General features: G+C 40.3%; 1 protein-coding gene across 1 annotated transcript in view; it reads left to right on the forward strand.

The window, feature by feature from the left end:
• The window catches only part of TMEM131 (transmembrane protein 131), a 194,796-nt gene that overhangs the window by 93,707 nt on the left and 76,136 nt on the right, over nucleotides 1-24,953 (forward strand). Inside the window, exon 5 of the mRNA XM_056123449.1 lies at nucleotides 14,111-14,234. Within this exon, the coding sequence (XP_055979424.1) occupies nucleotides 14,111-14,234 (124 nt within the window). The remainder of the gene's footprint in view (nucleotides 1-14,110; nucleotides 14,235-24,953) is intronic.

Here is a 24,953-nt window from a genome sequence, read left to right on the forward strand (position 1 = left end):
GTGGTGACTAGTTGGAGCAGTCTAGTCATGACTATTTCCCCCTTCTTCTCTGCTCCTCTTGGTTATTTATGCCAATGCTGGTAAATATTTTTCTGTTTCCATAACAACTTGTTTTAAAAACATTTATTATAGACTCCATGATTCTTCGGGTGGAAACTTGGTTACTGAGTCCTTTGGTTTATGTAATTAAGGGTAGGAAAATCTTGATTTTCAACCTAAAATGTTAAATAGAAACTTAATGGTTTTAACAAATTAAATTGAATAGACTCACTAAAAGTGGAAGCCTTTGTTGTTGAATAAAATTCAGTCTGTGAAAGGCATTTGTCGCTAATCAGCCTCTGGTTTTCTAAGAAAATCAAATCAGCAGCTTTTCTGTAGGAGTGTTTGGTGCCCTCTAGTTTTCCTATTTTTAACTATTCCACTAACATCCCAGCTCACTCTTAATCAAAATTCATTGGAGAAGATGGTTGGATTTTGTGATAATTGAGTAGGACAAAGTACTGCATATTGATTGGCTCAGCATCTGGTCCAAAGTTAGTATTTAATAGAGTGCTGTGTCACTGTCATTCACTTGATTTGTCTAGGGCAGTGGCACAACCATTTCTTTAGCTGTTACCTGACATTCCCTGTTATCTCCTATGATTTAAGAAACTGGCCATAAACCATAATATTGTGCTTATTTTCCAAGTTAGACTAATTCATAGCTGCTTTTCCTAATTCTTTTGAACCTCAGTCTCCCTAAAGTATGTACAGTTAGTAGTATTGTTTTAACAACAAAGAAAACAGCTGTATGTTCACTTCAACTTGGTTTCTCTATAAGTAATTCACAGTATCCCCTTTGGCGCTAATTCTGTCTTTGAAACAACTGGTAATAGAAACAGAATCAGTACCAACAAGCATTTTTGAAAAATCTTTGTTTTATTTTGAAATTGTACCTGTTTCATCAAACAGGCATACATGCGGATAAATTCTCAGATGATTTTTTAAAATACAAGACCTCCAATGTGCATATATACACATTCTCCTTGTTATATTTAAGTACTATATATAAAATAGATGTTGCTGTGAAGGATTTCAAAAATAATTGAGGTCTCAAATGGGTCTTTAAGATGGAGAGATGATGAGTTGGAGAGACAGCTCACAGAGATGAGTACATGCTTTGCACGTGGTTTGATCCCAGGTTTGATCCCTTGACACATCCACCCACAGATACCAGAAGCAGCTCCAAAGTACATGCAGGGCTGGAAGTAGCCCTTGAGCTCTGCCATGTGGAGTCCATAAGCATGCAGAAAAAGATAAGGAGCATATCAGACCTACTACTCTGTAGCAGTCAGAGATAAATGCTGGAGATAGGAAGTGTGAGGTATTTGATGGAAGGAAGCGTCTTTCTGCTGGTGTAGGAAATGAAGGGGTGGTGGGGAAGAGACTAGAAGCATATGACAAGTGGCTCAGAGCAACCTAAACTTTGCCAACTTGAATCAGCTTAGAAGAGGACTTTGTGTTTTGAGAGCAATACCTTAAAAGAATAAAATAGTCATGCTGTACTTAAACCTCTGACTTAAAGAATCGTAACAAATCAGTGGATATTACTTTAAGCCTCTGCAAGTGCTGATGTAGCGTATAATATGAACATGTATTCAACCATTAGTTTTCTATGGCTCACTGTTCTCTTCGGATTCCCATTTTTCTCTTGGACTCTTCGCATCAATCACTGGGAACTAGGAGACTGAGGGGCAGGTGGGCTGCCCAGAGAGCTCCCTCTTCTCACTGTGGTGTGGCTGCCCAGGGCTGTGGGAAGCCTGCTCTCTCTCAGGGCATGCAGGACTGGAATAGCCTGCTCCTCGTCTCCGGGAGATCTTCCTTCTGTTCTTGTTACTCCAGACTCCTTTGAACAATGTAAGTAGATGACCCCTCACTTCTGAGCTAGGGTTTATTTCTGTGAGGAGACCTTTCCGCTTTGGTCTCCAGAAGAACGGGTAAAGTCAGCCTTAGAAGCATCGCAGGGTGTTCTGATCTACCCTTTCTTGTTTCTTTGGCCCCTAAGTCCTCTCCTGCAGCAGGCCATATTCAGTCCTTTCTTCTTAAAGAATTTCCCAAATCATCTCTCCAACTTATACCCTGTCTTATTTAAGTGGGATTGATGGCACTGAGATCATAGGAAAAATGTTGAAAACCAACTCAGAGATGGGTGAATGACTTGATTGGCAGTTAAATGACCAGATTGAATTGTAAAAAATATATTCCTTCTTCTTTCTTATTTTGTTTTTTGTTTTGTTTTGTTTTGTTTAGTCCACAATTGGCAGTTTTGAGGTTACTTCTGGCTCTGCACTCAGGAATCACTGCTGGCAGTGCTTAGGGGAATATATGGAATGACAGAGTTTGAACCCAGGTCAGCTGGGTGCAAGGCAGATGCCTTACCTGCTGAACTCTCACGCCAGCCCCAAGAACATATCTCTTAAAGGATGAACGTAGTCAAACTTTCAGAATAGAAGGAAAACATTTATATTTCTGTGTACAGCTAATTCTGCATCACATACACACAAACACACACACACTCTTGAGGAAGAATGTTACCCTCCCTGAAGCTTTGTGGCCATAGTTTGAGCCCCCCGGGAGCTCTGTGGCTACTTCCCTAGTACTTTCCTGATCCTTAGATCTTAAGGTAGGATTGATAAGCCCATGGGGTCTCGCTCCTAAGAAAGTCTCCATCTCAGGCAAGAGAAATTTCACATGTCAGAAACTGTTTTTGTTTTGATTTGTTTGTCTGTTTGATTCTTTTTTTGTCTTGGGAAGCCATACCTGGACATGCTCAGGGCTTACTCCTGGCTCTGTATTCAGGGGTCACTTCTGGTGATTTTTGGTGGGGTCTATGCAATCAAGCCATCAAATTGAGTCAAATCAAATCAGTCGTACTCCCATACTATCTTTGTGGCCCACGAGGGGCTTCTTGATTTGGGAAATCCTAAGGTTACTCCACTTTCTGCTTCCTAATAACCCTAACTGTGTTATTACAAATATACTTCTATCTCTTCCTTTCTCCCTTTCACAGGACACACAGATGGTTCTGTCTGAGGTTTTCCCTCATTTATGATAAACTATAAAGCACAGATGTTTTTTGCTCTTGTAGTGATGGCCTATAAGCCATGGAATGATTTTGGACCACTTTTACTTTCCTGAGTTAAGTTAAGCAGATTAAACTCTCCTGTTTCATCTCACCTTTCAGGGCTGCCGTAGGCACAGCCTTCTTATAGCAGTGAATATGGCAGCGCCATCTGCTCTCTCCAGGGAACCCTTCAAAGGCTTCATCATCTCCACACTCTTTCCACTTTTAGCAAGAAGTTGTGTCCTCACTGCACTGCATGGGCTCTCAGAGGGGCCACATCACTCACTTGGTGTAGGTCTTAGAAGTATCCAGAAACTAAACTTTATGTTCTCATTATAAAGGAACTCTCAAATGGATTGTAAAGTAAACCTTAAAATTGTATTGCCTGTTGATAGAGTACAGCAAAGAGTAATTTGTGGGTGTGATATACGTGATCATACTTATTTTTTATAACTTGGAGATATACTGTTACTTGATTCTGTAAGAGATAAAACATTTAAAGTAATCCAAGATGAAGCTGTTGAAGAAAATAAAATGGTAGTGAATTAGGGTTTTTTTTTTTCCTGTGCTGGGGGAAATGGTCACGGTCACAGTCCTCCCGTTGTTCATCGATTTGCTCAAGCGGGCCCAGTAACGTCTCCATCATGAGACTTCTTGTTACTGTGTTTGTCATATTGAATATGTCACAGGTAGCTTGCCAGGCTCTGCCGTGTGGGCGAGATACTCTCGGTAGCTTGCCGGGCTCTCCGAGTGGGGCGAAGGAATCGAACTCGGGTCGGCCATGTTGGCTGCGCGCAAGGCAAACGCCCTACCGCTATGCTATCGCTCCAGCCCTCCACCCTATTATTTCTCTGATATTCTGATTTAGATAACATTCGTAAAAGTACTTTTTAGGTTAATTGTTGAGGGATTATATCGCAATATACGGGGCTCACTTTTGACTAGGGTTCAGGATGGATTGATTGATATATAAGACTATATCAAAATATATGAGTATATGTAAAAATAAGGCAGCAGTATTTTAATGTCAGCTCAAATACATATCCTTTCAGTTCATTTGCCTTGGGTAAGCAACTCATATAGCAAAGATATTTGACATCCTTTGGTCACTCTAGACACAAAAGAATGCTTTATTTCACTTTTCTGTTGAGTTGCTTAGCAATTGAGGACTAGTGTTAACCTTGGAAAGTATTTTCATCATGTTACCTTGACATTATTTTTACTCTGTGTGTGTGTGTGAGAAATACAATATGCACACAGAAAATTACATGGTAAATATGTAGTTTCACTTCTGCCACCCATTTAGGTAATATTTTTAATCTACTTTTTAGTGTGTGTATATATATGTATATATCTTATGTGCATATATATATACATACACGTATATGTTTATATGTATAACAGTGTGATGTAGTTTATTTTTCTTGTCTCATTAAGATACATAACTACATTCAAAGTATGCAGTAGTGTTGGTTTGATTTGTTTATATATTGAAAAATATATCATCACTGTGTGTTACCAACATGTTAAGCTAGGACTTGCATCACATTACATAATTATCACTTTTTTTAATGTGGTAAGAACATGTAAAATTGTTCTGTTAGCACCTTTTAAGTATATAATACAGCTTTATTAACTGTAATCATGTTATGCACTTGCTCATCAGAACTTGCACCTTTTTTTTTTTTTGGCTTTTTGAGTCACACAGTGATACTCAGGTTACTTCTTGAGTCACACTCAGTGATACTCAGGTTACTTCTAGCTCTACCGTCAGGAATTACTCCTGGTGGTAGTTAGGGGACCATATGTGATGCAGGGGATCAAATCTGCATTAGCTGCATGCAAAGCAAACACCCTACCCACTGTACTATTGCTCCAGCCCTTGCTTATCTTCTAAGTATAAATTTGTACCCTCGCACCAATGTCTCCCTTGTCTCCTCAGCCATTGGTTACCACCATTCTAGTCTATATTTGAACATTACAGTATTTTACATTATTGCTTAGTTCAATTAGCCTAACACCCTCAGTGTATATCAGTGCATCATGAAGGACAGGATGTCCTTTTGTGTAATTGAATAATATTTATTGTATAGATATACCACATCTTCTATAATCATCATCCATTGATTAACATGTAGGTTGTTTCCATAACTTGACTAATGTTTTCATTTTCTTTGAACCTGGGAAGAAATGGGATTGCTGAATCATGTAGTTCCTTTTTTATTATTATGTGACATATTCAATATGCCAAAAACAGTAACAACAAGTCTCACAATTTGTTGTGAGACATTACTGATACCCACTCGAGCAAATCGAGGAACAATGGGAGGACAGTGACAGTGACTGTGACAAATGTTATTTTAGTTACCGTGGTTTACAATTTTAAAATACTGTCTGTGATAGGATTTTATGAATACAGCATTCAGGCACTGCGTGCATGCATGTGTGTGTGTGTGTGCGCGCGCGCGTGCGCGCGCACACACACACACACACACACACACACACCCTACCAATGTCGTTTCTGTCAACCACTATTTAAAATTTTTGAGGAAGCTCCATAACTATTTTTCATACCTGCTGCATAGTTAATTCTTTCTTTTTAATTTTTTAGTATTATTTTCATAGAGTTGTTCACAGTAATTGTTTACATTTCAGCACCAGTCCCACCACAATTACATCTTCCTACCACCACCATTGTCCAATTCGGGTTGTTAGGCATTCGAATGAATCAATGCTCATGGCCAAGTTCGTGTTGACAAGGACACCGACACCTCTGATGCCTCTTTTATCGCATGTTCCAAGGAACATTTCTTCTTCAGTGTCGAAAACGGCATGATGTGATTGATGCCTTCTCTTCTTGGTCAGACCAATGATGTCATACTTGATCTTTCGTACTTGTACCATCAGGTCCTCAATGGATGCATCTGATGCCAGCAGATGAGCATTGAAAGTACAGACAATCATTTTTGCCTTTCTTCGTTTTGGCAGCCTAGTTCAGCCTTGAGATATTATCAGCCTGGTTTTGGCATATCGAATACACAACAGATAGCTTACCAGGCTTACCCGAATCTGATGATTACACTTGAATAGATATGGCTCACTGCTGGCAGTTTCTATCTTCGTTGTCTATGCACCAACATCCAATTATGATGAAGGAAAAATTGAGAAGTTCTGCATGGAACTGGAGAAGTTCTAAAAAGAAGACCACACCTTCTACAAGATCATTGTTGGTGATTTTAATGCCAGGATAGGACCGAGAAAGTCAGCTGAAGAACTCTACATCGGGACCCATGGCCTAGAATGGAACGAACAGGGTGAGTGACTGTCTGTGTTCATTATGTCAACAAAGACCATTCATGGTAACTCACAGTTCCAGAAGGCCGAATCTAAATATTGGACATGAGAGTCTCCCGGTGGACAATTCCACAACAAAATTGAACACATCATATTCAATCGACAGTTTTGCCTGACCAATGTCGCTGTTGTCCCAAAAATCCAAACAGGATCGGACCACCGTCTCCTTCGTGAAAAATTCTACTTCACAGAGCGGAGAGAAAGGGCTGCAAAGTTGAAGAAGAGAACTCCCAGAATGACCACCAACTGGGAGCTCTTTGGCACTATTGCAGCAACATGGGAAGATGCCATTGTTGACAACATTGACGAGGAATACGATCGACTGGTTCAGCACCTCCATGATTGTTCGAGGAACGCAGAGAGAGAGAGAGATAGCCACAAAAAAACGCCTGTCTTCGAAAACTCTTGTGCTTATTCGCCAACGTGGTTTGGCGCATGCCTCAGGCAACCACAAGTGAATGTCTGAGCTCGCAAAGCAGTGCAGAGATGCGATCAAGGAAGACCTCAAAGAGAGAAGAGCATAAGTGCTGGTAGATGCAGCAGAAGCCGGGAAAAGCATTCATAAGGCCCGTCTGTCCTTCGCCAACTACAAGACCAAGATGACTGACCTCCGACATCCTGATGGATCTATCACATCTTCCAGAAGGGCAATGGAGAAGATTATTCATGACTTCTACTCAGATCTCTTTGATAGCCATGTCCACCTGCCCCCATACCAAATTCCACAGGATTGATATGTCATTCCCAACGTTCTCCCTTCTGAAATCTGACACACCTTTTCACCAGTAAAGAAGTGAACAGCACCAGCCCAGCCAAGGTCAGACTAAAACACCTGAAGAACTTGCCGTCAGTACTCATCAGTACACTGGCTCGGCTCTTCACAGGCTACCTGTCTGAATGCTGGCCATCTTCGACCCTGAGTGTGGAAAGGTCGGACTACAGCTGAATCTCACAAAGACAATGTTTATGAGAAACGGTCTCATTCCTGACGTTCCATTCGCTCTCAATGGTATGACCATCTCCGAATGCAACAGTTATGTGTACCTAGGTCGAGAAGTCAACATGACGAATGACTTGGCACCTGAGTTGCACAGGAGGAAGAAAGCGGCTTGAAATGCTTTTAAGAGCATCGAAGAAATAGCTAAGAGGACAGAGAACCTCCAGTTCCGGTCACATCTCTTTGATTCCACTGTTCTTCCTGCATTAACATACGCCTCAGAGACCTGGGCCTTATGAAAACAGGATGAGAACGCTATTCAGGTCTCCCAAAAAGAAATCTAAAGAGCTATGCTTGGAGTTATCACATTTCACTCAAATGAGAGAAAGAATTCAGAGTTCCGACCTCAGTCAATGGTCAAGAATCAGGAATGCTGTCTCGTTTGCCAAGGTGTCGAAAATCAGATGGGCTGGACACGTAATGAGATTTGGAGATGACCGCTGGACTAGAGCTGTTACCCACTGGATTCCACAGGACTTCAAAAGACCGCGTGGCCGGCCACCTACCAGATGGTCAGACTTCTTCGTCAAGACCCTGAACAATTGGTTTGAGGCTCTTCATGTTCCTAGGATGAACAGATGCCATTGAGCTACACACTAGCACACGACAGGGACAAATGGAGACGTTACTGGTGCCCGCTTGAGCAAATCGATAATTAATGGGAAGTCAAGTGATCAATTGACCACCACCATTATTTCGAATTTTACCACCACCACCCAAGACTGCCCAACAGGCAGATGCTAAGTAATTTATTATCTATCAGTTTGGGGAGTATTACCACTTTAACAATGTGCAGTCTTTCAGTGATATTGTGAATCATACCTTGGCATATATAATTTTATATAATCTGCAAGTATAGTTTTTAAACCTTTCCTTAATCTTAATCTTAAACTAAATTTTTTAGTTTCTTGCCAATTGCAAGATTTTCTGGTTCAGTATTGATAATAGCAGAAGTCTTCTTTCTGGTCTTAGTGGGAAGCGAAGGGTTTATAAATACTTAAATTAGTTGTGAGCTGGAGTGATAGCACAGCAGGTAGGGTGTTTGCCTTGCACGCAACCAACCCGGGTTTGATTCTTCTGCCCCCTCTCGGAGAGCCTGGCAAGTGACCAAGAGTATCCCTCTCACACGGTAAAGCCTGGCAAGCTTCCTGTGACATATTTGATATGGCAAAAATAGTAACAACAAGTCTCACAATGGAGACGATACTGGTGCCTGCTTGAGCAAATTGATGAACAATGGGAGGACAGTGAGTGACAGTGCTACAGTGCCTGTTATGAATAGTATAAGATGTCATACAGCCTCAAAAGTGACCATGAGCTCCTGAAATTCTAAAATTTTAAAAATATTTGGGGTTCAGAGCCATCTCTGCAGTGTACTGCTCTCTTCCAAGATTCATTTGTGAGTCTCTGAATCATGGCCATTAATGCACTTAAATGGCCTGCTTTTGCTCTCTTTAGAGATTTATTCATAGTCTCTGAAACAAGGCCCATAAATGAACTTGTATAGCTGAGCTGGAGGTGGTTTGTGGGTGTGACTCCCACATACCTAATTTTTGGCCTTATAATTTTTCAGGAAACTTGCTCCCAAGTTGGGGTCCAGCCAAAGGCAAATTGGCTATTTTGGGGTATCAGGAAGTCTGAGTGCACCATCAGGCTGCTGATGCGCTCACCCTGCAGGTACAGGTTGACCTGCTGGGCGGTAGTTAATTCTGTTGCTTACCTTTCTAAAAGCTATTTTGTCCTATCCTTTTCTTGTTCATTTTCCTTCCTTCCTTTCCTTTTCTTCCTTTTCTTTTTCCTTCCTTCCTCCCTCCATCCTTTCCTCTCTCCCTCCTTTTTATTATTTCTTTCTTTTGCTTTCTATCTTCCTTTCTCTCTTTTCATCCTTTTTCTCGTCCCCCCTTGTTTGCAGGATTGTGTTATTTCTACCCTCAGCGGGTATCCACTCTTACCTATCATCTCTCCATTTGATGATTATTTATACATACTGCCTCTTAACACTCTAACACCCAGAAAAACCCTACCATGAATAAAACCCTCTTACAAGTTTTCTGGTGGTCATATATTTCTGGTTGGTTGAAGCGATAGCACAATAGGTAGGGCATTTGCCTTGCATGTGGCCAACCCGGGTTGATCCCTCCATCCCTCTCGGAGAGCACGTCAAGCTACTGAGAGTATCCCTCCCTCACGGCAAAACCTGGCAAGCTCCCCATGGCGTATTCAATATGCCAAAAACAGTAACAACAAGTCTCACAATGGAGATGTTACTGGTGCCCGCTTGAGCAAATCGATGAACAGTGGGAGGACAGTCACAGACAGTGCATATAAATTACCGTGAGAATTTCTTTGGATTTTATAAACTAAGGAGGGATAGTCACAGAGTATGAGTACATTTCTTATCCCTGTGTTTTACCAGATTATTCGTCAACAACTGTGCCTTTCTGTATTCCTAAGAACAGTGTATGAGTGTTTCTGTATTTATATACTTTAACTTAGCCCTCTTTCTAATTTTGCTACATAAAAATAATGTGATGCCTTATTGTTAATTTCTCTTAATGCTAGTAAGTTCCAGGAATCCATCTTAGTATATACTTACTGTTTTCTTAATTTCCTCTTCTGACTTACATATCCTTATTCTTTGGCAGTTTTTCTTTTGATATATTTTCAAATTTTTTAGACTTTTTTTTATTGTCCAGAAATAACTCCAAGGTCTAAGATGATAGTTAGACATAGGAGATATCTTTTCTTATTTTGTTATCTGTATGGCAACTTTCCCCATCCTATATTTTTGAACATAAAATATTATTTCTCCAACTTAAAAATTTTTAAAGCATAGTAAAATAGAATATGATAAACACCTGTATAATCTTTATCTAGTTTTACCAACAATTAAACTTCTCTTTGCCACATCTGCTTTCTTCTTTCTCTTTATTTTTAAAGACATACAAGCATACTTTGTTATGCTAGTAGATGATACTTTGTCCCTAAGTTCTTCAATATATGAAAATTAAGGAACTGTTTTTACATTACCATAATTCCATCATCACACTCAAAGACTCTACTATTGATACAGTATCATCATCTTTTGTAGTTTGTATTCCTTTATCTAATTGCTAAAACATGTCCATTATAATATACATACCCCCACTCAGGATTAAATTAGAGATAATAACATTGCATTTGTTCGGTAAGTGTCTCACTTAGAATTGTTTCCTACCTTTTTCCTTTTCTTGTCCCCATTCCATCCCCATTCATGAGATTGAAAATTTTGTAGTTCAGGTCAGTTGACATATAAAATAATCCACATACCATATTTTTCTGATTATTTTCTCATAACTAGATTCAAGCTAAACATTTTTGTCAGAAGTATTACATAATGTTATCTAGTCTCCTTAATCATATAATGGGGCTGTAATGTGCATATTTTAGATTATTTTCTTTTTTGAACTTGAGCATTACTTAATATACTACCTACAAGATTCTATAAAATATAAAAGCATCCTTTTTCTTTGTACTTAATCATTGGTGGGGTTAATATTCTGTTCTCTCAAAAGGGAATGCCCTGCCACAGAGGCAGGGTGGAATGGGGGGAATGGGGGTGGGAAGGATACTGAGATCAGTGTTGGTGGAAAATGGGCACTGGTGGAGGGATGGGTACTCGAACATTGTATAATTGAAACCCAAGCACAAAAAATTTGTAAGTCTACAACTGTAAAAAAAAAAAAAGATATGTAAATAGTAAGTATTCAAAATACAAAATGAAGAAGAAATAAATTCACAGTCAAATAAAAAAATTCTGTTCTCTGATGATCTTTCTTCTTCTTTATGTCATATCTGAAATTAGCCAAGACCAGTTTTTGAATGTATGAATGTCATTTAGAAACCCATACAGGGGCATTGAGTATAGCTAGTACTACTGTGTATTATAGCTCATTGCCTCTGGATGCCTTGCTTCTAAGCTCCTGTGACCATATCAGTGGAGGAGTATATATTTATTGATGTGCATATAAATTAGTGTTTATACTAATAACTCCAGTTGAGATTTTTGCAGCTCATAGCCATCCTCATAGCATTTTTCCTCATATTTGCCAGTTTCACAGTTTGTCAATTTTAGTAGAATTGTCAGTAAAGATAACAAAAACAAAAATAAATGGGACTATATCAAATTTAAAAGATTTTGTCCAACAAAAGAAACTGGCATAAACAGCAAACCCTATAGAATTGGAGAAAATATTTGCCCACCACCCATTTGAAAAAGTACTAATTTCCAAAATATATAAAAACACTTTAAGCAAACAAAAAAAACCAACCCCATCAAAAAATGGGGAGAAGAGATGAACAGAAGCTTCTTCAAAGACATATAGATAACCAGGAGGTATATGAGAAAATGCCCTGCATCACTGATGATCAGGAAAAGATTCAAGTCAAAAGAATTAGTTATTACCTCACAAGAGAAACTGGCACACATCAGAAAGAACGAAAACAACTAGTATCAGTATTATGTGGGGGGAAAAGGAATCCCCATCCACTGCTTGTGGAAATGTTGACTGGTTTGACATTTTTGGAAAACAATATGGACTCTTCTCACAAAGCTAAGAAATGAGGGACTAATGGAATAGAATAGCAGGTAGGGCACTTGCCTTACATGGAGCTTACCCGAGTACAATTCCCCAGAATCCCATGTGGTCCCATAAGCCTCGCTAGGAGTGATTCCTGAGCATAGGACCAGGAGTAAGCCCGAGCCCCACTATGTATAGCCCCAAAACAAACAAAAACTCTAAAAATTGAGTTTCCTTTTGACCCAGCAATTCCACTTCTGGATATCTGTCCCAACTCTACTTAGAAAAGTATGTATTTGCACTCCTATGTTCATTGCAGCACTGTACACAATAGTCAAAATCCGGAAACTACCCAAATGTCCAAAACAGATGATTTAATGATTGGATAAAGAAGTGATCATATGTGTGTATGTATATGTATATATATTAGTTATATGTGGTATACAGATACCACATATGTGTGTGTGTTTGTGGTACACATATGCACAATGGAATGTTACTCAGCTATAAGAAAAGATGAAATCGTGCAATTTTTCACTACATGAATGGAACTGGAAAGTATGCTTAGCAGAGTCAGCCAGGAGAGAGACAGAAACAAAATGATCTTCCTTACATGGTATATAAAAGCCTAAACAACAGATAGCCAAAAGTAACAGAATCTAAGAACTTCTTTACAGAACAGAGCTTACCAGTGCAGTGACATGTGGGGAGTCGGGTAAAGATGATGAAGTAGAGCTGGGAGGACAAGGCGGGGATAATGGAGGACCTTGAGACAATCGTGGAGGGAAACATGCACTCTGGTGGTGATTGTAATGTTGGAATGTCGTGCGCATGAATCCCCACTATTGACAGTACTTGAAATTGTGGATCACTGTAGCTAAAGTAAAATTTATCAAATAAAATAATATATGATGGCATGAGAAGACCTTGAAAGAGAAGTGGTTTTTAAATTGGAAAGTATGGTTTAGAAGTGGCACAGAAGATAATCAGAAAAACATAGAGCAGAGAAATTAGTAAGGGCATGAGGGTCATTGAATTCAGCCTTTCTGAAGTGGAAGGTTTAGATTATGAAAACACAAGCATAACTGATGTAAACTGAGAGATGTTATGTTAGGGAAGAGGTTGTTAACCATGAAGTGAGAGCCAGGCTGTGGAAAGGCATGCTTACCCATACACATACTTACCACACATACCACTTGTTCTGTGCTAATACAGGAAATTCCTAGTACATATATGATGTAACTTTTGTCTTAAAGGTGCTGTAAAATCATGTTGAGAAAACACTGGTGACAAGTGATTAGAGAGCACTGATTAAAAAGCAGTTTATATTCACAGCAATTATAATCACAGTTATCTGATACTGTGGGAGGTAGGAAGCCTATACACTTAAGGCTAGCTGTGTAAGTACTTAATAGTCTGTATACTGAGAGATTTCACTTTTAAGACAATCACCTGATGTTCATTAAATGATCCTGTGCCTCTCGGACTGCAGTGTGTGTGTGATATTATTCCTCTGAAAGGAGGTAGAGTCTCATACTTAACTGAAAGTTAATACAGAAGTTCGCATGAAATAGTTGGCCTGGATTGAAATTTAGTTCCAAATATAACTTTGGGCAGGTTAATTAACTTTTCTGTTCATCAGCATTCTTCATAAAATTAGAATATTAATAACCCCTAACTCATATGGCGTAACTGCTATATAGCTTTGTCACTCAGTTTCTCATCTAAATTGAAGGGATTGTATTAGTGACATTTGGGGAGAAGACACAATTAAGAAGGAAGATGGGGATCGCAAAAAGAAATAAAAGATCTGACCATTTTGTTTGCTGCCTGCTTCCTGACTAGATTGTGTCTCCAAATGGAGTCTTAATTTATTTTATTCCAGCAGCTGTCTCAGTATGTGAGTGTATAATTGCCACTAAGTAAATATTTGTTCAATAGCTAACTTTATTTTATGTAATTTTAAATATAACCCAATTGAATAATAATTATTTACTTAGATATGTATTTGTCTAAAAATATTTTTTAACAACTAAAAGTGAACTCAGCTGAAATTGTCTTTGAATTATTTGTGACAATTTTCTTTTTGTTTTGTAGACCAGTTGGAATGCCAAAAATGGAAAAAGTTTACTTACATAATCCTAGTTCTGAAGAAACTATTACTTTAATATCAATATCTGCTACAACGTCACATTTTCATGCATCTTTTTTTCAAAATAGGGTAAGTTTTTCTGCTACAAATTCTTGAAGTTGAAACATCTAGATTTTTATTGATGTATTATTTTATTTTGCTGTACATGATTTGTCTATTTTATATTCTGGTTTCAGTTTCCTCATTTCAGAATTATCTCTTCTATTCTTACACATTATTTCTCTCAACATGAAACAATTAACAAATCAACTTGGAGCTTTCAGCACTCTGAAAATTATAATCACATACTCAGTTATCTCAGTTTTGCTTCTTAATCTTAGATAATTCTTAAGCACTGTATTAGCTTTCTGTTGCTGCATAATAAATGCTGCAAATATAGTGACTTGAAATAACACCCATTTATTAGCACAAACAACATATAAGTCCCAAGTAGGTTCTTTTCTTAGTAGCATAATCCTGCAATTAATATTTCAATTGGCTATATACTGAGAAAATCCTAAAGACCACAGAAAAGCTCCTAGAAAATAGATCGGTATAGCAGATTGGCAGGTTACAAAATCAATACCCAAAGTTCATGGCTTTCCTATGTGAAAATAAAGGGAAGAAAGAGATATTTGAAAAACAATCCTGTTCACAATTGTGCCCGAGAAAATCCAGTACCTTGGAATCAGTTTAACTGTAGAAGTAAAGTATCTATACAGAGAAAACTACAAAACCTTACTTCAAGAAATAAGAGGACGCAGGAATTAAAGATGCATTCTCTACTCATAGATTGGGAGAATTAACGTTATCAAAATGGCAGTACACCCCAAAGCATTATACAGACTCAGTGCAGTCCCTCTAAGAATACCCATGACATTTTTCAAAGAGTTAGATCAAACACTCCTGAAATTCATATAGAACAATAAACTCCCATGAATAGCTAAAGCAATCCTTGGGAAGAAGATGGGAGCGATCACCTTACTCAACTTCAAACTTGACTACAAAGCGATAGTAATTAAAACAACATGGTATTGGAATAAAGACAGACCTGCAGACCAGTGGAACAGAGTTGAATATCCTGACTGACACTGTCCCTCAAATATAATCAAGAAATTTGAAGTGGAGCAAGGAAAACCCCTTCAACAAGTGGTGCTGGGACAACTGGGCAGCTGCATGCCAAAAAAAATGAACTCAGACTTCTTTCTAATCCCAGACAGAAAAGTCAGATCAAAAATGGATTAAAGACCTCAATATCAGATTAGAATCTATAAGGAACATGAAAGAAAACATAGACAGACCTTCATAAAATTGAAGCTAAAGGCGTCTTCAAGGATCAGTTGGCTAAATCCTTACTAGAGTCTAAGGGAAAATTCATTTTCAGGTTCCTTCAAGTTGACTGTTTCTTGTGATTGTAGAACTAAGGCCTGCATTTGATTGCTGGATGTTGGTTAGGGGCCTCTCCCAGTCTCTTAAGACACCTACATTTCTTATCTCACTGTTTCCAAGCTGGCATTAGTATATCTCTACTGTGTGTCAGATGTCCTCTTCTGTCACCAGTGGAGACAATCCTTTAATGATGCCATTGGGTTAAAACTATCTGGATAGTCGCCTTTTCAATGAACTCAAGAGTCAGCTATCTAATAATAGCCTCAGTTGCATCTGCAAAGTTTCTTTAATTGTGTAACATTACTAATCATAGGCATGGTATCTCTTCATACATAAGATTAGACCAGTACTTTTTAAAGGGCCTATTTTAGGGTTCTACAGACCACAAGTAGTAATCTTTAAACTTTTACTTATGATCATTTTTTCCAGAATATATGAACTTTAAAGAGGGCTGGAGCAATAGCACAGCGGGTAGGGCGTTTGCCTTACAAGCGGCCAACATGGCCAACCCGAGTTCGATTCCTCCGCCCCTCTCAGAGAGCCCAGCAAGCTACCGAGAGTATCTCGCCTGCACAGCAGAGCATGGCAAGCTACCTGTGACGTATTCAATATGCCAAACACAGTAACAAGTCTCATGATAGAGACATTACTGGGCCTGCTCAAGCAAATTGATGAACAACAGGAGGACCGTGATGAACTTTAAAAACTTGACCCAAAAACTGGATCTTAATTTCAATACTATAATGAATAGTCATTTTATCATCAATTTAAAAATGGTTTTTATAATTTTTATAAATATGCCTAATGGTCCCAAATAATAAGATTCTGGTGCTGGGAAAAATCTGAATGTGCATCTAATCTGATACTCATTATACAGTTGAGAAACTGGACCCTAAAGGGGTTTGTCACTGTCATGAAGTTAGTGCTAAGAACCGAGGTGTGGGTGTTCTATTGATTTAACCAGTGATTTGTATCATAGTAAGTCACAGAGAGCCACATTACAACCTGGATGTAGAGATAAATTTCTCTGTCAATAAAATACCCATCTTGAGGCATTCCCAATGTACAGATATGGTGGATTAAGTATAGCAAAAAGGAAAATAATTTAAAGAAATTAAAAGATAAGTTTTAATTTGCAGGCACTCTATCAATTTTATTTTAAATTTGTAAACTTTGGTAATTCTCTTGTTGTTTCTAAATGTTCAAGCTACCTAGTTGAAGACCGGTGTTTGTCTTATACTTCTTTCATTTCAGTAACAACACAAAGACTAGATAAAAAGCTACAGACAGATTCTTACTGGGTCAAAGTGACAGCATAAGTGTGAGAAACAGCCCCAGTGATTTGTATCATATTAATGAAACCGTGGAAAGCATGTGATCTGGAGTGCATGTGGTCTGCAGAGAGAGAGATCTGCCCTCACTTGCCTCAGTTGTTGCCATATGGGAGGGCCAGCTCAGGTGCAGGTCTTCTTATTTTTCCAAAAAAGAGTCAAAACCAGGAATTTTCCCTGTCTTCTAACTTTCATACATTGAAAATAAACTCAGTTTTGAAAAGTGCAGACCAAACAAAACAAGTTGCATATTTGATTTGCGATAGCACAGCGGTAGGGCATTTGCCTTGCATGCAGCCAACATGGCCGACCCGAGTTCGATTCCTCCGCCCCTCTCGGAGAGCCCGGCAAGCTACCGAGAGTATCTCGGCCGCACAGCAGAGCCTGGCAAGCTACCCGTGACGTGTTCAATATGCCAAACACAGTAACAATAAGTCTCACGAAGGAGATGTTACTGAGCCTGCTCGAGCAAATCGATGAACAACGGGAGGACAGTTGTTGTTGTTGTTTGTTTATTACCATACCTGTCATGCTCAGTAGTAACTTCTGGCTCTGTGCTCACAAATTACTCATGGCGGTGCTTGGGGGACCATATGGGATGTCATAGGGATCAAACCCAAGTCAGATATGCAGGATAAATGCCCTTCTGACTGTACTGTCTCTCCAGCCCCGCAATTTGATATTTCTGAACTAGACTCTCCCAGGCACTTATTTATCACATGAACCATAAAGGTAAAAAGGCCCTCCCGTTGATCGTCGATTTGTTCGAGCGGGCCCAGTAACGTCTCCATTGGAGACTTTGGTGTTACTGTGTCTGGCATATCGACTACTCTCGGTAGCTTGCCGGGCTCTCCGAGAGGGGCGGAGGAATCGAACTCGGGTCGGCCATGTTGGCTGCGTGCAAGGCAGACGCCCTACCCGCTGTGCTATCGCTCCAGCCCTCTGTGCTGGAGCCATATGCCAATGAATAGCTTTTCAGAAAATTCTTTTTTTTTTTGGTAGGAGTATTGCTATTTATTCAGTGATTGATTAGGCTGATTGAATTGTGCATGAACTCCACTTTTTTTTTCCTTTTTTTATAATTTTATTTATTGAATCACCCTGAGAGCAGTTACAAAGCTTTCAGGTTTAAGTTTCGGTCATACGTGAAACACCCGTCCCTTTACAAGTGCCCATTTTCCACCACCAAAAAACACATTGTACACCCCATCCCCCACCCTCTCCCTACCTGTGGAACAAATGATTTCCACATTACTCTCTCTCTACTTTGATTATATTCAATATTTTGACACCAGACCCACGATTATTATTTGGGATTTTACCCCAACACTCAGATCTGCCGAAAAGGCAGCAGTAGAGAATTTGTTGTCTATTGCTGGTTATGAATAAGATATGAAGTCGTGCGGCCGCAGTAGTGGCCGTACGATTTTGGAATTCTGAAATTTTAACAATTAAATCGGGAGGAATTTCTGTCAAAACCTGCTGGGTTCCGAGATTTGCTCCTGAGTCTCTTGGATTATGGCCGTTAAGTAGTTTGATCAGGAGCCAGAGAGGCCGTTTGTGGGTGGCGACTCGGGGTCTTGTTGGGGCAGGGAGGAAAGGGCAGGCTTCACCCCCATCCCGCGAAGCCCCACATGTCTCTTCACTGCAGGCCCAATCCTGGCTGTCCAATGACCTCTGGAGGATAGCGGCCAGCAAGCCGCCAATGGGGAGCAGATGGAGGGACAGCACCCTTTTCCCCCTAGGGTGGCCCGGCGCTGGTAACCTATAGTGGGGACCAGACGCATTTCTGCCAAAAGCCGCCGGGTTCCAAGATTTGTTTCTGAGTCTCTTGGATCATGGCCATTAAGCAGCTTAATCAGGAGCCAGAGAGGCCATTCATGGGCCGCGACTTGAGGTCTCATTGGGGCAGGGAGGAAAGAGCCAGCTCCACCCCCATCTGGTGAGACCCTGCATGTATAATCACGCCCAGACCTTACCATCCAATGGCCTCTGGAGGATGGCAGCCACTGAGCCGCCAGGGGGAACAGGCCAAGGCACAAAACCTATTCCCACCTAGGGTGGCCCAGCTCTGGTAACCTACTGCAGGGACTGGACGCATTTCTGCCAAACGTTGCTGTGTTCTGAGATTTGTTTCTGAGTCTCTGGGATCACGGCCTAAGCGGCTTGATCAGGAGCGAGAGAGGCCGTTAGGACCGGCTCTACCCCCATCCCATGAGACCCCGTGTGTCTCGCCACTGCGGGCCTGGCGACATTAACCTATTGGGGGTCTGGACGCATTTCTGCCAAAATCCGCTGGGTTCTGAGATTTGTCACCGGGATCACGGCCATTAAGTAGTTCGATCAGGAGCCAGAGAGGCCTTGCCTCTAATTCTGTAGCTGAGCTGGAGGTGGTTTGTGGGTGTGTCTCCCACATACCTAACTTTTGGCCGTTTACTTTCGTGATAAACTTTGCCCCAAGTTTTTGGAGTCTGGCCAAAGGCACAGCAGCAATTTTGGGGTGTCTGGAAGTCTGAAGGCACCATCAGGCTGCTGATGCACTCGCCTCACAGGTACAGACTGACCTGATGGCGGCATCATACCCCCACAGAAAATTCTTTAAAAGAGAAATGAAATGTATAGGTGCTCAAGAGAACACAAAAAACCGATCTGGTTTTCATAGTAGTTATGGAATGATAATATCTACCTATTGAAATCTACATTTAGGTACTCTAGATTTTTTTTTCAAAGGAGGTAGATAGCCAAAGTTATGCTATTATCTTTTATTTTGCCCCCCCCCCCGCCAAACCCACCACCACCATTTCATCTTGCTTTCCTTTTTTTTTTCCCTACAGTAGAATATTGACTCCAGATATGCAAGGAGTGAAGGAGAGAAATAGAATAAAATCTTTAAGGAAAAAATATAACCTATTTCTCCATTTCAGTGTTACACCTGTGATGGAATCTTTAGAGCAAAATTAAGCGTCTAGGAGAGATCATGACCAGAAAAGGGTTTACTCTGACTTTAAATTTCCTTTTTCAACTTCTGTAGCACTGTCCTCCCATTGTTTGTCGGTTTGCTCGAGTGGGCACCAGTAATGTCTCCATTGTGAGACTTCTTCTTACTGTTTTTGGCATATTGAACACTTCCCGGGGAGCTTGCTAGGCTTTGCCGTGCAGGCAAGATACTCTCGGTAGCTTGCTGGACTCTCCGAGAAGGGAGAGGAATCAAACCCAGGTCAGCCACATGCAAGGCAAACGCCCTACCCACTGTGCTATCACTCCAGCCCAAAATTCCTAATCAAATCTCACTTATATCTCACTTATTTGAAAATAAAATTTTCTTTAGCTCATGGAAGATTTTACTTATAGTCACTCACAGTCACGGTCCTCCCGTTGTTCATCGATTTGCTCGAGCGGGCCCAGTGTCTATCATGAGACTTGTTGTTACTGTGATTGGCATATCGAATACGTCGCGGGGAGCTTGCCGGGCTCTGCCGTGCGGGCGAGATACTCTCGGTAGTTTGCTGGGCTCTCCGAGAGGGGCGGAGGAATCGAACTCGGGTCGGCCATGTTGGCAGCGTGCAAGGCAAACGCCCTACCCGCTGTGCTATCGCTCCGGCCCTGCTATCGCTCTGGCCCTACTTATAGTATCATCTCTAATTGGGCAAATATAGAATAGAATGATTGCTAGCTAAAAATCGATTTTAGCACGCACACAAATATTGCCCTTTGTAATGTTTCTGTTTTAGACTACCTAAAATTGAAGATAATAAGAGATAATAAGGGATGTGGTTGTTTGATAGTTTATTATCTGTACATAATTCTTAATGATTATGTTACTATAGTTAGCTGTAACTGATTAATTATGATTAAAATTAGATCATATGAAGATTGCAATTTAGGCCTTTTTTTAGCATCTATATTTTGTTATTGGCATAAGATGTAATTTATTGTATATCTGTAAGAATACAGGTTTTTTATATTTTTACTAAAAATAATACAGATATTAAAAGATAAAAATAAATAATAAATGAAAATAATTAAAATACTAATAAAAGAATAACAGATTCTTTTATTAAAAGAATATAATTTTTTAATCTGTAAGAATACGGATTTTTAATATTTTATAATAGTCAAACTTTATCACTGTAAAAATGATAGAAGTGGGATCTCTGACCATTTCTACAGTTGGTATAAACAGAAGCTTTTTGGTGTTTTTGGTGTCAAGTCCAAGACATTTATGTGACCAATATTAAGGAATTTCTTCCCTAAGTGTTCTCCTAGGACTATTATAGCATCAGGTCTGATTAAGTCTTTCAAAATCATTGATGAATGGAGCATTGAGAAGTCCAATTTTATTTTTCTGCTTAGGAGTATCCTGTTTTCTCAGCATCATTTGCTCTTCCAAACATTATCCTTGCCCTTTGAGTGTTCTTGGCACCCTGATTAAGTATTGGTTGTCTATACACTGAAAAATTCATTTCTCGATTCCCTAATCTTTTCTATAGTCTATCCATCCCATTACCATACTGTTTTAATTAGCCTGGGTTTATGGTATAGTTTAAGGGAGTAAGTGTAATGCTTTCAGGTTTGCTTTTGTTTCTCATGATTGCTTTGGTTATTTGGGGTCTTTGTGGTTCCGGTATATTTTAGAATTTGCTCTATGTGTATGAAAAATTTCATTATGATTCAATTTGGAATTTCATTGAGTAGAACCCTCGGGTTATGTAAACATTTTTTTTTCTTTTTTTGGGTCACACCCAGCCGGTGCTCAGGGGTTACTCCTTGCTCTGCACTCAGGAATCACTCCTGGTGGTGCTTGGGAATCGAACCCGGGTTGGCCGCGTGCAAGGCAAACGCCCTAGCCACTGTGCTATTGCTCCAGCCCCTATAAACACTTTTTAAAACATTAATTCGGCTTGCTTTTCGAGCCCATGTTCTCGCATGTACATGTATCTCTTGCTTGTCTCCTTGCTTGCTTTTTCAAGCTTATGTTTTCTCTTAAACACTTATTTTCTTTCCTTGACCCACTCCACCTCACACTTTAGTAAGTTTTATTCAATGAAAACTGTCCCACTTCACTTTTTAAAAAAAAATCATCTGATCAGGATATCTTTCCATTTTATTGTATCTTTATCAATATGTTCTTTTCATTTCACCTGCTTGGTTACATTTATTAAATATTTTATGCTGTTATAAATCAGATCATTTTTATTCCTTTCCATTTATTTTGTTGTCATTGTGTGAAATTTCCAATTTCACTGATTTTTTTAATTAGTTTGAACTCTTTTTTTTGTTTTCTTTTGTTACATCTTTATGGTTTTCTGTCTGTATATAATCATATTATTTGTAAATTGAAAGTTTTACTTCTCCATTTCTGATCCTGATGCCTTAAAAATGTCTTTATTATCTTAAATTCTCAAACTAGACATCCCAGTATTTTAATGAATAAGAATGGCGAGAGTGGTTATTCTTGTCTTGTTTCTGACCTCAGAGGAAAAACGCATTTTTGAATGTATTGAAATGATGATGTAACTTTCACCTTTTATTCTGTTAGTATGCTATTTCTTATTAATAACCTATTTTTTTTTTTATAATTTATTTATTTATTGAATCACTGTGGGAAAAGTTACAGAGCTTTCGGGTTTAGGTCTCAGTCATGTAGATACCGAACACATTTCCCTTTACCAATACTCATTTTTAACCCCGAACCCCAATAGACCCCCACCTCCCACCCCTCCCAATTATTGTGAGGCAGATGAGTTCTAGTTAATACTCTATCTACTTTGACTAGATAGATTATTTCGATAGAAGATGCACAACTATTGTTTAGAGCTTACGACCCCCCCCCCCCCCCAATCAGACATGCTGAAACAGCGTTGTGAAATGATTTGCTTTCTACAACTTGGTTTAAGAATAAAATGAGGTCGCGCGGCCGCTATCGCGGCCGCGCGGTTTTGAATTTCTGCTATTTTACTTATTGACCCTGGAAGAATTTCTATTAAAAGTTAGCTAGTTAAGAGATTGGTTTCTGTGCCCTGGAGTCGTGGCCGTGCCGGAGAGCCGCTCGTGGGGGGCAGCTGGTGACCTTGGTGGGGCGTGGGGGACGGCCCACAAAGCCCCCCTTCCCATGAGGTCCCCGCCGCTCCCCCGAGCCCGGCTCAAACCCGCTTTCCACAAGGCTCCCGTGCGGCCGCCATCTTTCTTTCCAGAGAGGAGCAGGCGGGCTGGTCAACGCCCTTCCCCCTCCGGGCAGGCTTGGTGGCGCGGATCAACACAAGTCCATTTGCTTTTCTGCTCCAAGCGGCTGGTTCTCTGTGCTAAGTCCTTGTGCCTCCGGGGCCGTGGCCGTGCCGGAGAGCCGCTCGTGGGGGGCAGCTGGCGACCTTGGTGGGGCGTGGGGGACGGCCCACAAAGCCCCCCTTCCCATGAGGTCCCCGCCGCTCCCCCGAGCCCGGCTCAAACCCGCTTTCCACAAGGCTCCCGTGCGGCCGCCATCTTTCTTTCCAGAGAGGAGCGGGCGGGCTGGTCAACGCCCTTCCCCCTCCGGGCAGGCTTGGTGGCGCGGATCAACACAAGTCCATTTGCTTTTCTGCTCCAAGCGGCTGGTTCTCTGTGCTAAGTCCTTGTGCCTCCGGGGCCGTGGCCGTGCCGGAGAGCCGCTCGTGGGGGGCAGCTGGCGACCTTGGTGGGGCGTGGGGGACGGTATTAATAACCTATTTTAAATTATCCTTGTAACTTCATTCATCTGGGGAATATAAAGTAACAAAATAGGAGACTAACACCCAAGAGTGGCCGAGATTAGTACCTGGAATTTTGCTCCATGGCTTGGAGGCCAGCCACACATGCTAGGGGAAAAGGAGTTCAGATAGAGAAGGGAGCACCAAATAAAGGGTGTTGGGAGGATCCTCCCAGGATGGGAGAAGCATGCTGAATGTAGACTATAGACCAGACATGATTGCCACTCAATGCCTCTTTTGTAAACCCCAACACCCAAAAGGAGAGAGAGAACAATAGGGAATGCCCTGCCACAGAGACAGGGTGGGATGGAGGGGATGGGGGGTGGGAGGGATACTGGGACCCGTGGTGGTGGAAAATGGGCACTGGTGGAGGGATGGGTACTTCATCATTGTATAACTGAAACCCAAGCACAAAAATTCGTAAGTCTACAACTGTAACCCATGGTATTTCACTAATAAAAATTAAAAAAATAAAAATAAATTATCCTTGGTTATCAGGAATAAATTTTAGATGATCTTGGTATGTAATCTTTTTAACTGTTTGTTGAATTTGGTTTGTTAATTCTTTGAGAAAGCTAGTTATGAATTTTTTAGTTGATTTGCCGTTGCCATTCTGTGTTGGTAGATTTTATTACTGATTCAGTCTTCTTTTTTTAAGTTAAACACCACAATTTACAAAGTTTTTCATAACATTGATGTTAGAGGCATTCAGTGTTCCAATACCAATCTCACCACCAGTGTGACCTTCCCTCCACCAATGCCCCTGTTTTTTACCCACGTTCCAAACCTGCCCCCTTAACAGGCACAAACCACTTTATTTCATAGTGCTTGTTACAACAAAATGGCAAATGGAATTATTTTTTTAAAAATAGATCAATAAAAGTCAAATTGAGATAATTGCTATATTTCACAATGGTGTTACTAAAGTTAATCTGGGGATTAACTGAGCTGATTTACTGTGTTACTGTTTTCACCCATTGAGCTTGGTAGGTTTCTGTACAACTTTCCCATCAGGTTTGCTGTGCTTCTACAGAGTTGTCAGTACTGTGCGATTTGGGAGTGTAACACATCCACTTAAACTGCAGTGCTCTCCAGAAACTTTGAAGCTGTGATGATTTGGTGGCTTGGTGAGGTTAACATGTGGAGCTGAGCCATTTATATACAGGAGGGTGTCAGGTGTGGGTGGAGGATTGTGTCATCTATTGTCTACAGGTTCCAAAGTTTTTTCTGTATTCTCATTTTAACCACACTGCACCTTTAACAGTTGTAAAACATTAGCTGAATCCTTCTTACCCTCTACATTGTAGCTTCTTCTTCAGTCTCTGCCATGGCTGAGCCCGTTCTCACATGTAGCTCTCTCCTTAGAG

This window comes from Sorex fumeus, unplaced genomic scaffold (assembly GCF_029834395.1).
Source record: "Sorex fumeus unplaced genomic scaffold, SorFum_2.1 ptg000006l, whole genome shotgun sequence".
Taxonomy (NCBI): Eukaryota; Metazoa; Chordata; class Mammalia; order Eulipotyphla; family Soricidae; genus Sorex; species Sorex fumeus.